At 38.3% G+C, this 14,264-nt stretch overlaps 1 protein-coding gene across 22 annotated transcripts in view; it reads right to left on the bottom strand.

The window, feature by feature from the left end:
• CLASP1 (cytoplasmic linker associated protein 1) overlaps positions 1 to 14,264 on the bottom strand; it is a 176,948-nt gene that overhangs the window by 37,595 nt on the left and 125,089 nt on the right. For all 22 annotated transcript variants that reach the window (XM_026852674.1, XM_026852681.1, XM_026852667.1 and 19 more), the window contains 6 exons: positions 13,980 to 14,224; positions 10,662 to 10,725; positions 9,308 to 9,310; positions 8,914 to 9,077; positions 7,893 to 7,971; positions 6,785 to 6,928 (listed from right to left, as the gene is read on the bottom strand). In XM_026852674.1, coding sequence (XP_026708475.1) covers positions 6,785 to 6,928; positions 7,893 to 7,971; positions 8,914 to 9,077; positions 9,308 to 9,310; positions 10,662 to 10,725; positions 13,980 to 14,224 — 699 coding nt within the window. The remainder of the gene's footprint in view (positions 1 to 6,784; positions 6,929 to 7,892; positions 7,972 to 8,913; positions 9,078 to 9,307; positions 9,311 to 10,661; positions 10,726 to 13,979; positions 14,225 to 14,264) is intronic.

Genomic DNA, 14,264 nt, shown 5'->3' on the forward strand with positions numbered 1-14,264 from the left:
ATACCTAATCCAAGCATGTTAGCTTGAGCACAAGTTTTTAAACACAGTTTTCCCAGAAGATGTGTATTAGAATATGCTGTTTACATCCATATCCTGAAAAGGAAGAATTTGTTTAACAGATTTAAATTCAGAATTCACGCACAGATTAAATCCACATTGCTATTGTGTTTTATACAGCACACACTTAATACATCATGAAAGGCTTTTACAAGTCATGGAGATGGTTGCATTACATGTGTCAAAGGCACCTCAAACAAGTGCCAGCAAAAACTATGCAGCATTAAATCATCATATATTCGGATTACTGGTCTATAATGGATTACGGCTCCTTATGTGTGCTGTTTTTTTGTGACCTGGGCACAGTAAAGACTGTGCCAAAAATGGTCATGATTTCTGGAGAGCCAGATGTTACCCCAGAAGTCAAGCTGATGAAGCCTACTCTGACTAACTTCTCTCCTTACAAAACAGCATTTGTTGCAAAAACAGGTTGCAGGACTAGAAACAAAGGTTATATTTAATTAACAACCAAGAAACTTTTATTATAAACCTGGCACAATGCAAGTCCGAGTTTGGGGTGTGGGGGTGTCCCACATATAAGCTAAGAAAGAAGAAAAGTTACTGAAGTGACATGGTTTGCAATGGAAACATGCACTTTAATCTGCATGGAGTTTCAAAATGCTAGAGTAAGTATGGCACATTTATCCATCACACTGCAGAGAGAACAGCCCATGGCCTATTTATTGGGCGGCTCTACAAGGCATTATGTACATTTCACCTTTAATCTCGATTTTTAAATCAGATACATCACCTATATCTATGTTGAAGTGTGTGGTTATATAAATTGCACATACACACATATTATGCAGACATAATATAAGCATGAGTATATACATTCTGTGAAGTAATTTCTTTGTATCTTGTATTATCACTCACTAGCTCCTACTGTTTCAAGCAAATTGAGAAAATGTGCTTATATTACAAACTGCTTTCAATTCAAATAATACTAGAAGGCTATATAAAGCTAAGAGATTAATTTGAAGGAAATCTACCTCAGCATGATGTTTCCAACAAGCACATGATGATTTTCTGGCCACTAACGTTGGGAGAAGCCACTTTCCTTACCCTGCGTACACTAAAAACATTTGGGTTCTCATAGCTCTCCAGCATCAAATTCAAAACAAACAGAAAATGATGGCTACTATTTTGGAAACACAGCTAGGACACGGAGATCCTTTTTGTTCTAATAGTATTAAATCAAGTAAACACTAAAGTCCACCAGGTGCCATTTTTGATGTATTACACTACTTTTCCTAACAGTGACTATGTTTAAATGCCTTAAAGGAGTGCCTCTGTGTATTAAGGTTGGTTGAGTTTGACTTCTTTAGGAATATCCTTTGGTTAAAAGGCTGACCTCAGCAGTATGGAAACAGTCCTATTTAAGACTCCATAAGCCTGAAATGAAATCCTAAGGCCTGGTTCTCTGGTAACTTGTCTGTTCATGGAGTCCATGAGACACACAAATCTGGAATAGGAATATTGCAAGAGCGCTAGAGAAATCTCTGACCCAGAAAGGCAAGGGCCTGCTGGGGAATATTAAAACAATTTGCCATTCAAAAGCATTTCTGCAAACATCCTCTTTGCCACTGCTACTGTAACAGGCCATGACCAACAGTGTTTATTGCCTAACACCAGTGAAGATGAATGGTGCCATTTCAGCTCACTAAAGAGTCTTTGGGACTGCTTTTACAGTGAAGCTTCTGTGCAAGAATTGCTCAAATTAACCTGATGCTAGATGGAAAATTAAAGTTCCAGGAGAAATTTTAGAGGTCTCATGGCATCAGGTTGCAAAGGAGCTCAATTTAATTTCCTTAGCAGAGTTTGCTTTCCTGTCTATCACTGATCCTCCTAAAGACATCACAGCAATATTTTATCCAAACTTGCTCTGGGCTTTATTGATAGATATGATTTCCTTATCAAAGTGACAATATTTCTCAATAAGTGACATCAAGGACTATTAGTTAAATAAGAAAATACATCTTCATTGGCTGTTTGAGCATACAAAGAATTTGTTGACCTGCAGCTTTCGCTCTGAAATCTTCCTCATCTTCAAGTGCAATAAAGAAACAGTTTCTCAATTAATCACTTTGAGGAAAAAAATCTGATCCCAAACTTGCTTTCTTTGGGCACCTCTAGACTTCACCTGCAAAACAGTGGTGCCAATCCAAAAAGGGCCCTATCCCTTGATAGTCTGAGGGGTACTTCATCTTTATGCAAATCACAGTAACACAAGCGCTCTCCTGGGCTTTTTGATTCATTGCAATGGTTCTAGCTTCCTACCAAGTCCCATCCACTGTCTGTATTCGAGTGTAGCTTGGCCAAACTCATTAACGAGTACGACAGTTCAAAGAGAAAGTTTTCCCAGTTACATAAGTGGAAGGAAGATATGAGGTTGCCCATAACATGTCAAAATACATTCAGCCTTGTAAAATAAAACTACTGTAGGAACATGTCATCAAGTCAGGTTATCTAGCACAAATAAAAATTTTTTTCTTCCTTGAGATTAGAAGTCCAAATTACAATCAGGCAATACAGATCTTGTTATTTATCGTTAAAACCAGAGCTTGGCTGATTAACAAAATGGTAGGCAATGTCACTGGCCCTTCACCTCAGAAGGCCTTTCTCCCCTTCAGCTTGTATAAGTTCCTCCTCAACACTAAGATGCTGTGTGCCCTCAGAGAACTTCACCCCCTCAAACGCTGTGCACACACTTTTAATAAAACTTTCCATTCGCCTGAGCCTTGGACAGGAGACTTCTTTAGGCTTCAGCCAGAGTCAAATCAGAGGCCTCATTCTAATTTCCATTCTCAAACTGATGGCTCTTTTCCAAGACCAAAGTATTTTCCCACACAGAGCCCAAGTCTGTCATCCAAATTCAATAAGTACTTTACCTACGTAAGGATTACACAATAACTTTGCTAGCAATATTAGTGATAACATGGTGAAGTTACTGACTTAATGTCCTCAGACCAGCCATAGCAGTATTTGCATTGCCATTGTATTACTTTCCTGTGCGGTAATTAACTGACTTCTGTAAAATGATTTCACCAAAGCTTAAACATTTTCCAGAGAAAAAAATCAGAATTAATTCCCTGTTACAGAGAAGAATAAACCAAAGCAGAGATAAGTCAAGTACATCACACAAGGTTAGACGCTCCTGCAATCAAAATTAGAGCTCAGTTATCTGAAATCCTCATCTGTGCCCTGCCCATTGATATATTTTGCTTGGAGATAAAGCAGCAAATCAGCTGTATGTGCAGAAATTACCAAGCCGCTCTCCTTGCAGCGGAACCACGTCCCAACCAGATCTCCACCCAGTGCTGTGTGACCTGTTCCCACCCAATGGCTTTTGTTCAGCATGGAGGACAAATGTCTTTCACCTTTCTTCTTGCAGGAAGTAAATCTCAACTTGAATGCAGGGTAAACACCCATAAGTATTCACAATCTTTAAAACAAGATAAATATTTACCTGTAACACACTGCACATCACCTTATTTTAAACAAAGCTCGACAATAATTTTGACTGTACATAGTTCATGGCTACTATCAGTAGCTTAAATGGTTTTTGCCCTGAAGAGGGAATCGCGACATTTTGTCAATGGCACTCTGTAATATCAAATGCATGTTGCCCAAGATACATCATGTTTTTCTTGTGATAACAGAGCTTACGCTTAGCTACAGATATTATTCCATATGAGAACATAAACTGTTTTATGCACAACAGCATTGCCTTTGGCCAAGTTTCCTTCTGATTTCACTAGCTATAAAACATAATCTGTAGTTCAAGCCAGGTGTCAGAGTAGTTAAGTGTGCTTATTAAGTATGCTTAAGAAGTCATTATAAGCATATGCAAAGTTTATTAATAAAGGTGTACCATTCAGTTTGAAAAAGGTTTTTGGACTAAATGCCAATTTTTGTTCCATTTTCTCTAGTGCCTCAGCACTATAGGGCTGGGACCTCCATGAGCATCACACAAAGTGAAGAGTAGTAATGGACAGATGATCACTAATAAAAGGATAATCTCACTATTGACTGAAAATAAAATCTGTTTTGTGAACAGACCTCTTGATTGCTACCGTAGGATCAGATCTGCACAACTAATTGCTGCGTGCACACAGCAGCCACATGCTTTCCCCACCGACAGAGATAATTTATATACTTCACCATCAGCATGAGCAAGGTTGTTTTACCTGCCTCTGCTCAAAGGTAGAATCCAGACAGAACAACATGGCCATTGTACACACAGATACTACTTGCATTAAGGGAGCATTCAGTAACTCAAATCTGGGTGAGAACCACGCTGGCTGCAGGACTACATTTCTTGGGAGAAAGAGTCCCTGTCTCCATGAGTAGTTGTGCACTGGCATTGCTGTTCCACCAAGTCAGACACAGTAGTACACATGGACTGGACCACTCCAGCCAAGATTCTTCAGTACCAAAAAGAAACTGTGCTGTTATCAGCTTGCTGGAGCTGAGTTAATTGCACTGGTGGTCTCAAAGCCAGATTCTATTGAACAATTACCTTGTTTTACACTTTTTACAGGCTTCATGTAGTATCTGATCATTTGACAACTGAACTGGTTCTTCTCCCTCTCCCCATAACCTCAAGCGTTATCTCCATTTTTAGGTTGTGACAGTGTTTACAATGCCTGGTCTGCTTTGCACTTGGAAAACCTCAGATCCTTAAGGCCACCATAATACCTTCCAAAAAGGCAGAATCTTCTGATGCTTAAACAAATCACCTTGATATAAGAAAAGGTATTTTATCTCCAAGTTATAGTCTTGAAAAAAGGAGGAGAACTTTTAAATTATGTTCTTCAGAACATTTCTCATGTCTGGGTTGGCCCTTGATAATCCAGTTCTGTTACTGCATAATGAATTTATTAGCCTGTTACCTACTGTCCTGATAGAGATAACAGCCAATGATTGCTTATAAATCCTTTGCTGCAGTGTTTCACTAAAGTCTGTAAAGTTGGTTTGTACTAGGTTCTTAATAAAATCATAGTACAGCAACGGTATGATGAAATAAAGATCACCAGGCATTTATTTTGAGTAGCCTAAGTTAGCCTAACAGTGTAATAATTTATTTGAAAGCTACAGGCATCAGAGGCAATCCAAGTCACATGCAGGTTTAAATAAAAATAATTTAGAATCAGTAATCTCTTGTCAGCTCCAAGGCACTTGCCCAGGTACTGGTCAGGTGGATTTGCTGGAAGTTTTGTCAGAGCTCTGCAAGTCTTTGAAACAGATAGAAGGATGGACACCACACTGTGAACACCCATTCCCCACATCCCACAGCTTCACAGCAAACAGCCGAATTTTTCAGCTGCTGCAGATCTCTTCACTCAATTTTGCATGCAGCAACGATGACCCCTAATGGTGGAATATTTATTCTGCTGAGCAATATGCAAAGATTTTGCTTTTTGATGTATATTTCTACTTAAATTACAATTCCCTCTTGCAGACCACCAGCAGAGTAAACTGCTTGATGTTTACTTGAACTGTAATAGAGAAACAGCTTCTTTGCCTGTTTAATTCTTTCTGACTTTGTACATGGGCACATCAAAATGGAAACACATATTCCAGATCTAAGTCCAGAATTTAAAGTCATCCTTTTTTTCTGAGGCAGACTATCTTGCAGAAGCAAATTTCAGTCACACTGATGTGAATAAAGCCTGCAGAAAGTCTTCAGAGAAGAGGATGAGACATTTTTCTCTAGATCCAATCAGCTGTATGTCAGAAAGCAAACAGAATGCACCCAAAAAAGCTTCTTTGAACCCTTGTGTCAGCTATCAGATAATACTGCAGTAGCAACACATTTTATACCCAGTGATCTTCTCATCAGAATCAAATAATCACTAACAGCAAAAATAATTTTCTTAATTCCAAAGTCATAAACCCATGTTATTCTAGTATTCATTCAACATTTTAAGTGCATGCACAGTGCAGAAGTCTCATACAATTTTTACATTCTGAAATACCTGAAGTTTTGTTCAGCTTTTTTTTTTTTTAAATCCAAGTAAATTTCAAAGCCTTTAACTCTGACTGGAATCTACTTCTACATCTGGGCTGGGAGGGTGATTTTAAATTGTGTTACAGATGTCAGGTACATAAAACAAAGTCACTTTTCTCTTGGGAGAGATGAGTATCACTATCTGCCCCATTTTAGCTTGCCTACACTTGCATCTAGAGCAAGATAAAGAACAAGCTAACTATTACCCAGGCCTGACCTAAATGTGTCAATTTTTTCCAGGTTGAGATAAACACACAGCTTTTAAAAGAAGAGAGTTGAGAGCCCCTGGCAGCTTACTGATTTGTTTACTTTCTTTTAATGATATTCTAACAGAGTTGTGCTAGATTTCATTTGAGTCTACAAAGCACAGAGCCTTCACCTAAATAAACAAAAACCTAGACATATTTCCAGGCTGCTCAAGAAAAAAGCACATTTTCAAACTATGGTCTCTTTTTGCACAGTAACAGTAGTTAAAGTCACACAGCTAAGTACCAGGGAAAAAAAAAAAAAAAAAAAGAAAACGTGCTTCAGAAATGTGTCTTTACTGAATTGGCAATTTGGATTGGACAGTAAGGTATGTAAAATCCATTTTTTAAAATTAGAATGTCTTCACAGAATTTTTCATTACCTTTATGACTGTTTTTTGCTTTTTTGTTCATTTGTTTGTTTTTAAAGAACAATAATTACTGCAAATATTTTATTGTCCTGGCTTACCTTTCGCACATCTGAGCTCTTTGGTTCTGTTGTCCAAGTTATAATTCTAGATACAGCAAGTCTCGTCTCACTGGAGTTCACGAAGTCTGTTGGATCCATCTGTCTTGCCAAGGACTCAATATACTTCAGGATAGCAACTTTCACCTGAGAAGTGAAAGGGAATTTGTTAGGTTCATGAGCTGGCAAAGATGGATTTATCCCGTAATAATCAGATACTATTACAGATTGCAAGACGTTTGTCACATGAGAGAAAAAAAAAAAAAGATATCCCTGTGACATGTCGCTATGTCATGTTTCAAAAATCAAGAGCAACTTGCTACCTAGGATAACTTTTGTGTATTAAGAGTCTGGAATGGTATATCAGAACTGGCTTGAAATATATATGTCTGCTTGCACGTTTGTACTCCACCACACTGTTTCCCCCAAGCGGTTATTGTTCTAGACACCAAACATAGCTTTTGCTCTCAAACCAAATGCCTGATGCTGGGGTCTCCAAAGATCCAAAATCTGAGAGACTGAAGAAAGAACACTTGAGTCACTTGGCATCCTGTATATTCCCATCTTGGGAAAACAAATGTGTATGGTTTGCAGAGTTTACAGTGTTCCTATAACCTTAAAACACAAACCTTCTGAAAAACAGTCTGCACAACAGTATCCCTTTGGTAGGATCCAGTAACAGAAAGCTCTGATATTTTTTTTCTCCAAACCCTACACGTGGTATGTCTGATCTGTGCAACAAGCACTTGTTAAGGTGTGACTAGGGTCTCAACTTCCCAGCCATTCAGACAGGGTCTGGTCCCTTCTGTCCTGCACAGCCAGGTTTTCTTCCCACCAAGACAAGGCTGAAGAGGAACTTTAGCATGTTCCAGTGTGCTTAAAGCCCAACTCTTACTGACTTGTGATAAGCTATAGGGCCTTATTTTAAATATATTTAGATTTATTAAAATGGAGAACAAGGGAGTTAATCAGAGTTGTGGATATAATTTCTACATCATGCAGTACTTACAATTAGTTATCTTATCATGAGTTCTATGCTTTACGTTATGGCTGACATGGCAAGCTGAAACAACCACACTGATGCTTTAGTGAAAAGGCTTTTGATACTGACCTTCAGGTTTGGTGTTTGGGTCTGATCTACAATAAACCTCATCAAAATGTTAAATTGTTGATCAAATGGAAAAGAATCCCTGTCCAAAGAAAACAAAGGCAAAAATGTAATGCAACATAGATTTTCAGGACTAAGTTAACTGGATACATTAAAGCTTACTCAACAGATTTCAATACCTGTTATGCTTTTCTTCTTCTTAACTTCACTTTTAACCAGAGAAACTCCAAGTCTAAAGATTAGCTGATTATTGATTTAATACTGGAGAAAACTGCTAAATCAATTCCTTTATACACTGTTACTCTATCTGCTCTCTGTACATTTATGCAGCTTTTGGCACACCAGCCTGTTCCTTCTTCATTTCAGGCTGTGCTTTGTTCCCTTATCTCTAGTAGCAGCCTGGTTTATCTTGTCCTCGGAGTTCATACCTGGTTTTGATTTCTCTCCTCTTTTTTCCTACTCTATCCTATTTTCTCCTGGATTACTACTACTTTTTTTTTTAAATTATCCTTATTTCCAGGATGAGTAAAGTTCAACTATAACAGTGTCCTCTGATGGACATCCATAGAAAAGGGAGATGGACTACAGAATTGGTGTGCACATTGCAGTGGCATTCAAGGACTTATCCTGACATTACCATTATTTTCTGTTTGAATAACATGAAAGATGCTCTGAGCTTTGTGGTAAAGCACCATTCATATTCTGAATACTGCAAGTATTTTTTTATATCAATCAAAAAGAAAATTGGTATCTAAGCACATGCACACAAAAAACCAAATTAACAAAATTAATCAGTTACACATTTTAAATGTTATGATTTAAAGTTATCTATTTAGAAAAGAGATAGGCCTTTTTAAGTCAATGCTTGAAATACTGTCACGTAACTTTGTTCTCCTTTATTATGGTATTCATCAAGATTGAGCCCTCAAAATATACAGCACTGCTGGGTTTCTAAAATGTTCATCAGATGCCTTCCTGTAATCCTGCAAAAACCTTCATAACATTTGTCATCTGAGTACTCTACCTGGTGACATCTAGAGCTTTCTGAACTTTCGCCTGCACAGACCCCAGCAAATCTGCTCCCATTTTCTTTAGCAACTGGGTCAGGAGAACAAAAAGCCAATCCTGCAAGTCATCTTTATGAATGATGATGAAATCAACCAGGGTTTCCAGAAACATGCTGAAGACCTATAAACAACACAAGTGTCACAAAAAGAAATATAATGCTTTAAACAAAAATAATCAAAGGGGGTTACAATCTAAGTTTCAGGATGATTGTTATAGACAGTTTCATGAATTAATTATTTTAGTGACTACATTGCTCGGAAAAAAAAAATAATCAGACAAGACACATCTAAAATGTGCCATATTAAAATACCACATGAAACAAATGAAGGAAGGGGGTAGAATACACTTACTCTCTGTTGTGAATTCCACAGCAAAGCAGGCCATGCAACAAAACAAACCACTCGTTAGCACACATAATTATCAAGGCTGGTTGTTCAGATGTAGTTTGTCAACAGATAAAAAGATGCATTCATTGACAGTTTACATTTTCTTAAAACACAATCTCTCCCCAGTGGAGTTACTTAAAACATTATATACCTTGGATCAGATTCGGTCTTCTCAGTCATGAAAGTAACGTGTTTAGATATGTTTATATGTAACAAAGTTTACTTATGTTTAACACCACAACTAATGAGTTTGTAGCAATAATTCTATAAAAGCAGTGCAGGTGACAGATCACTGCTGCCACAGAGGACACATTTGAGTCCAGTGTGCAATAATGCAATAAACCCTCACCTTAATCAGGAACTGGAAATATTTTGCAAACAAATAGCTTCACCTTCACCCTTTCCACAATGCATACAGAACCTCTGAGAACCAAAAAATTAAGACCTTAGAGGTAGGAACTGCCACACTCAGCAAGGCCTGTGGGACAGATGATCCAGACTAATTATGGCAAAAAATGTCTTCAAGCAAGACCTGTGTCTACTCAGGGGATTTCCACCTCACTACCATTTTTTAAAACTGGTTTACCAAGTGGTCTGAGGTACAAAAAATTTATACAGCTGCTTCTTCCTCAAACTGTATTTAACCCAACAGCAGATGTTTTTACCCAGCCACTACTGGTTGCCCTCAACCAGCAAACCTCCTCAGGAAAGGGCATGAAACACCGTTTTCCCTTTCTCCCTCTCCTGCTTACCTGTTGACAGAAGACCACTGGGTCTGAACATGCCTATGGGCCCAACCTCCCCATTCCCTAGCCTGCTTCTTTTTAAGAGATGACACGGTCTTTAACTGTAAAGGTCAGCACTATAAAGAAGGCAAAGTGGCTAAATACTTTAATTATGAGATCCAGAACAGTATCTTGGTAGACCCCATACTGCTTCCAGGTGTATACAATACACAAACCTCAGTGACCACGATGCTGAACTACGGCTCATTTCCCTTCATGGACCTCATTCTACTGTGTATAACCAAGACAATCCTTAGAAAAGTACAGATAAAACTGAACTTCCCACTCCGGGAGCTCACATCTGAAAGGCATTAGGCTGCTCCCTGGGAAGCACGGAGTAACCAGTTTCTAGCAACATAAGAGACTGAGACACATCCCTTCATTGTAAAACACATAGAAATCAAGGAGATATATCAATGCCAGTTTCTCCCAGCAGATGGCAGGGGTAGAAATACAAAACATTCATCTTGGAACAGTGTCAAATGTGCACACATGGTAATGTAAGAGAGTGAGCCAAGTCTTTGTGATCTTACCTTGCTGTGAGGGTCAGCAAACATGCGAGTAAATATTTCACATAGCCTTTTTAACTCGACTCGGCTAAAATACAGAAATAGAACATGGCATTAGTGCTAAAGCTTTAATTGTATATAAAAAAAGCTAATAAATATTAACAGCTGAAAGATCTAACCTTCTTTATTTGAATGTTACTGAAGTCACACTTCTGAAAACTCTGTATCTAGGCAAAGCCTTAACTGGCATTCCAGTTTAACTGCTGCAGTCACCAGCCTTCCATTAAGAAATCTCACAAACATTTTTTTCTAAATCATAAGCCAGACACTTGTATTTTCTGTTGCTTCTATTTTCTTCTATATTCTGGATTGCAGAAGACAACTTGAAATGTACACATTTGAGAGCTATTTACTTTCTGCCTGCATCAAGGTCTCTGGTTCACTGAAACATGGGTCTTTTGCAGCCTAGGAATACGTTTCTCCAACACCTTGTGTCAGGGAATTCAAATTTTCAAGTAAAATCAGAACTTTCATGTTGTTTAGGTATATATTAATTATAAATATCTTGGTCTAAATTCTCAGTTGCTCCAGTAAAATCAGTCTAGAACCACAGAGTATTAGAGATAACAGATCTGACTCCTCAATGTGCCTGCTCTCAGACAAGACAAATATGTAGAAGAAATAATAACGCGTGGGCAACTTAGTAAGTTAGAAGATAATTAAACCAAGGCACAATCTAAGTTCCTATTAGGAACTTTATCTCAACCCATAAATTTTTTCCCTTTCACTCTTCTGATACTCCCCCCATCCCACCAGGGGGGAGTGAGTGAGTGGATGTGTGGGGCTTAGCTTTAACCTGGCTAGGGTTAAACTGCAACAAACAGGACATTTTTTCAAATAAGCCTGTGCATGAAAGGCTAATCAAATTTTAAAAGGGCACAAAATCAATGGTCTTAGGAGTTTGATATAGAAGAGAAAGTCTTTGTAACACCATCACAGCAAACTGTCAGCTCATTCAGGATGAGGCTGCAGTGTCTCAAAATGACTACTCTGCAACACTCTCTTGTCTTCATGCAGATTGCCGCTCTCTAAATGAACCCTTATTTACTACTCTACTGAATTTTCTTTCTGGACAAAGGTTACATGAAGACAGCAAGTATAAGTGTGTCTCTTTCTAAAAGCTCATGGACCCGAAGTAACAATGCAAGTACTAAACCTAAACAGGCAGTGAAAGAACATTTCCTTGAGGGACTTGTCAGCTTTCTTTTATTTATAAGGCCTTATGGAGAGCACTTAGAGAATGAGGCCACATGAAGATGTACAAAACAAAGCGGATAGGTAAGCATCATACTCCTTTGCATGCACATCTTTCCAGCTATGCAAATACCAGCTCATATAGGATCAACTGCCTTTCAGTTCAGAGTACCAAAGAAAACTTAGCCACATCACTGCCTTTTATTAAATTTGTTATACCACAACAGAAGATATCAGGTTTAATTAGAAGAGAGACAGGCTTGCCTCTTGGACTAATGACCTTGATGATGTTCTGCAAGATGCCGTGGGAACAAACAGGATGATAAAATCTAATCATTAGAATAGGCATCAGATCAACCCTGAACCAAGGAAGAAGCCGACCAAAAGGAAATATAATCTAGAGAACTAAAACCAGTATCAAATTAAAAAATAACTCTGTAGGGGGTGTAGTTTCTGGGACAGGTTTATAAATTACTCAGGATCAAAGCTAAGAAAACTTGCTAGCTTGAGGAACTAGTGACAGCAGTACAGTTCAAACACTGCTACCAGCAGGGTTGAAAACAATAGTTAATTCTACTGGTGTTTCTGCTAAGAGCTACTGATCTGGATAAATAGCCCATCACCCAACCTTCTCAGCATTTCCTCCCTTGGAACTATCCGCAGCAGCATTCAACACCTTGGTTATAATCCTCACACCTTTGCAGCAAAATTAGTCTCACCCAACTCTTTTATATAAGTATGTGAACTGCCACAGTTTTTCCAGACAGCTTGTTAAAATAAAGAAGAAAAAAGACAGTATACATGTGTAAAGTATATTTTAAAAGACTTGTAAACAGACCACATCAAAAAGCATCTCTGATGATCTAGAGACTCTAACTATCCATTATCAAAAATGTGTAGCACTTCCCACTCAAGGACTGCACCACATCATGTGAAGTGCTTAAATATTTTTATGATGGCAAGAGAATAACCTTTCCAGGCCTGCTCTCAGTATGTATTCACTCAGCCTGTTAATATGAACCATCAAATATTTTCAGCTAGTGTGAAGGCCTTTTAAAATGGCAGCAATTGCGCAAATCCAAGTAAGTAGACTATAAACGATACAACAACCACTTATAAACTTGGTCATAATTTAAGTACATAATATTCATAACAGGAAAATAAAAACGTCACAGATATTTGTGAATGTTATCTTCAAAGAAGCCACGAGATAAACAGCTTGTTTCCAAATACTTTCACCATAAACTACAGGCAAAAAGCCTATGGCCTGAGAGCCAGTTGACTCCAGTTAATGTGACCTGTGGCCATATTAAGTTTCCACATGACTACTGGGTACTTCTAAGATCTGTTTTAATGTGTGACATGCCAAAGGCACTTGAAGGGTTTATGTGGCTTTCAACAAGGGAAAAAGGTCTGCCTCTCCTACCATAAGCAGTTTCAGAGTTGGTACGCCTACTTCATTGCCCTAAGAAACTTTCCTCTACACTATACTACATCATTTACAGAAGACTCAAGTTTCTGATATAAGATTTTTCAAGAGTCACAAATAATACCTATAATTACACCTAACACAGCCTTCATAAAGAATCAAAGTAAAACCATCATACTAAGAGCATCGTCTGATCTCATCTTTGAAACACACACGCCCTGAGTCATTTTAGAGTAAGTACAGTGAGTGTTCACTTCACCAGCTAAGTTGCTGGGAAAAAAAAAAAATATTGAATGTCAAAACAGACTAATGTAAAAACAGTACCACCCTTTGAGTGCATTTACAATACCATCACTGTGGGAAATTTTGCTGTGATGCAACAAGTACCTATTACTGGAAGTCTTCACAAGACAGAGGAAGGCTGAAAGACAGCATGCTTACCTGAATCCTTTCTACATTACTGCTATGAATATAACACAAATTATACTGATGACATAGCACAAATTTTTCCAAAAGTAATTAAAGGCCCATATTGTGGAGACAAAGCCTTCACAACTGTGAAATATACTATCTGTCTCTATAAGGCACATATATATTACTGACTTCTCACTATAGTCATCTCTCATGAATGACTGACACTATAAAACTATCAAAGTCACCTCAGTGTCCGCTGGCTTTTCAGTAAGTTCTGAAGACCTATGAGTCCCTCTTTTCTTTCAGACCAGTTGGAGCTGGCACAGTGGTTCAGGACCTCGGCCACATCTTCAGTCTGCCGCAGGTAGTGTGGAATGCCCCCATTCCTGGAACCATAGGAGCGCTCCGAGCAAGCACTTGATGCATCACTGTTAGCATCATCATCGGAGTACATCCCATAGGGTTCATATCTTCTTCTCACTGGCTTTTTCTGGAAAAGGGGAAACTCAGACTTAGTAAGGTATACATAT

Source organism: Athene cunicularia, assembly GCF_003259725.1.
Source record: "Athene cunicularia isolate RWA chromosome 7 unlocalized genomic scaffold, athCun1 chr7_part1, whole genome shotgun sequence".
Classification (NCBI taxonomy): domain Eukaryota; kingdom Metazoa; phylum Chordata; class Aves; order Strigiformes; family Strigidae; genus Athene; species Athene cunicularia.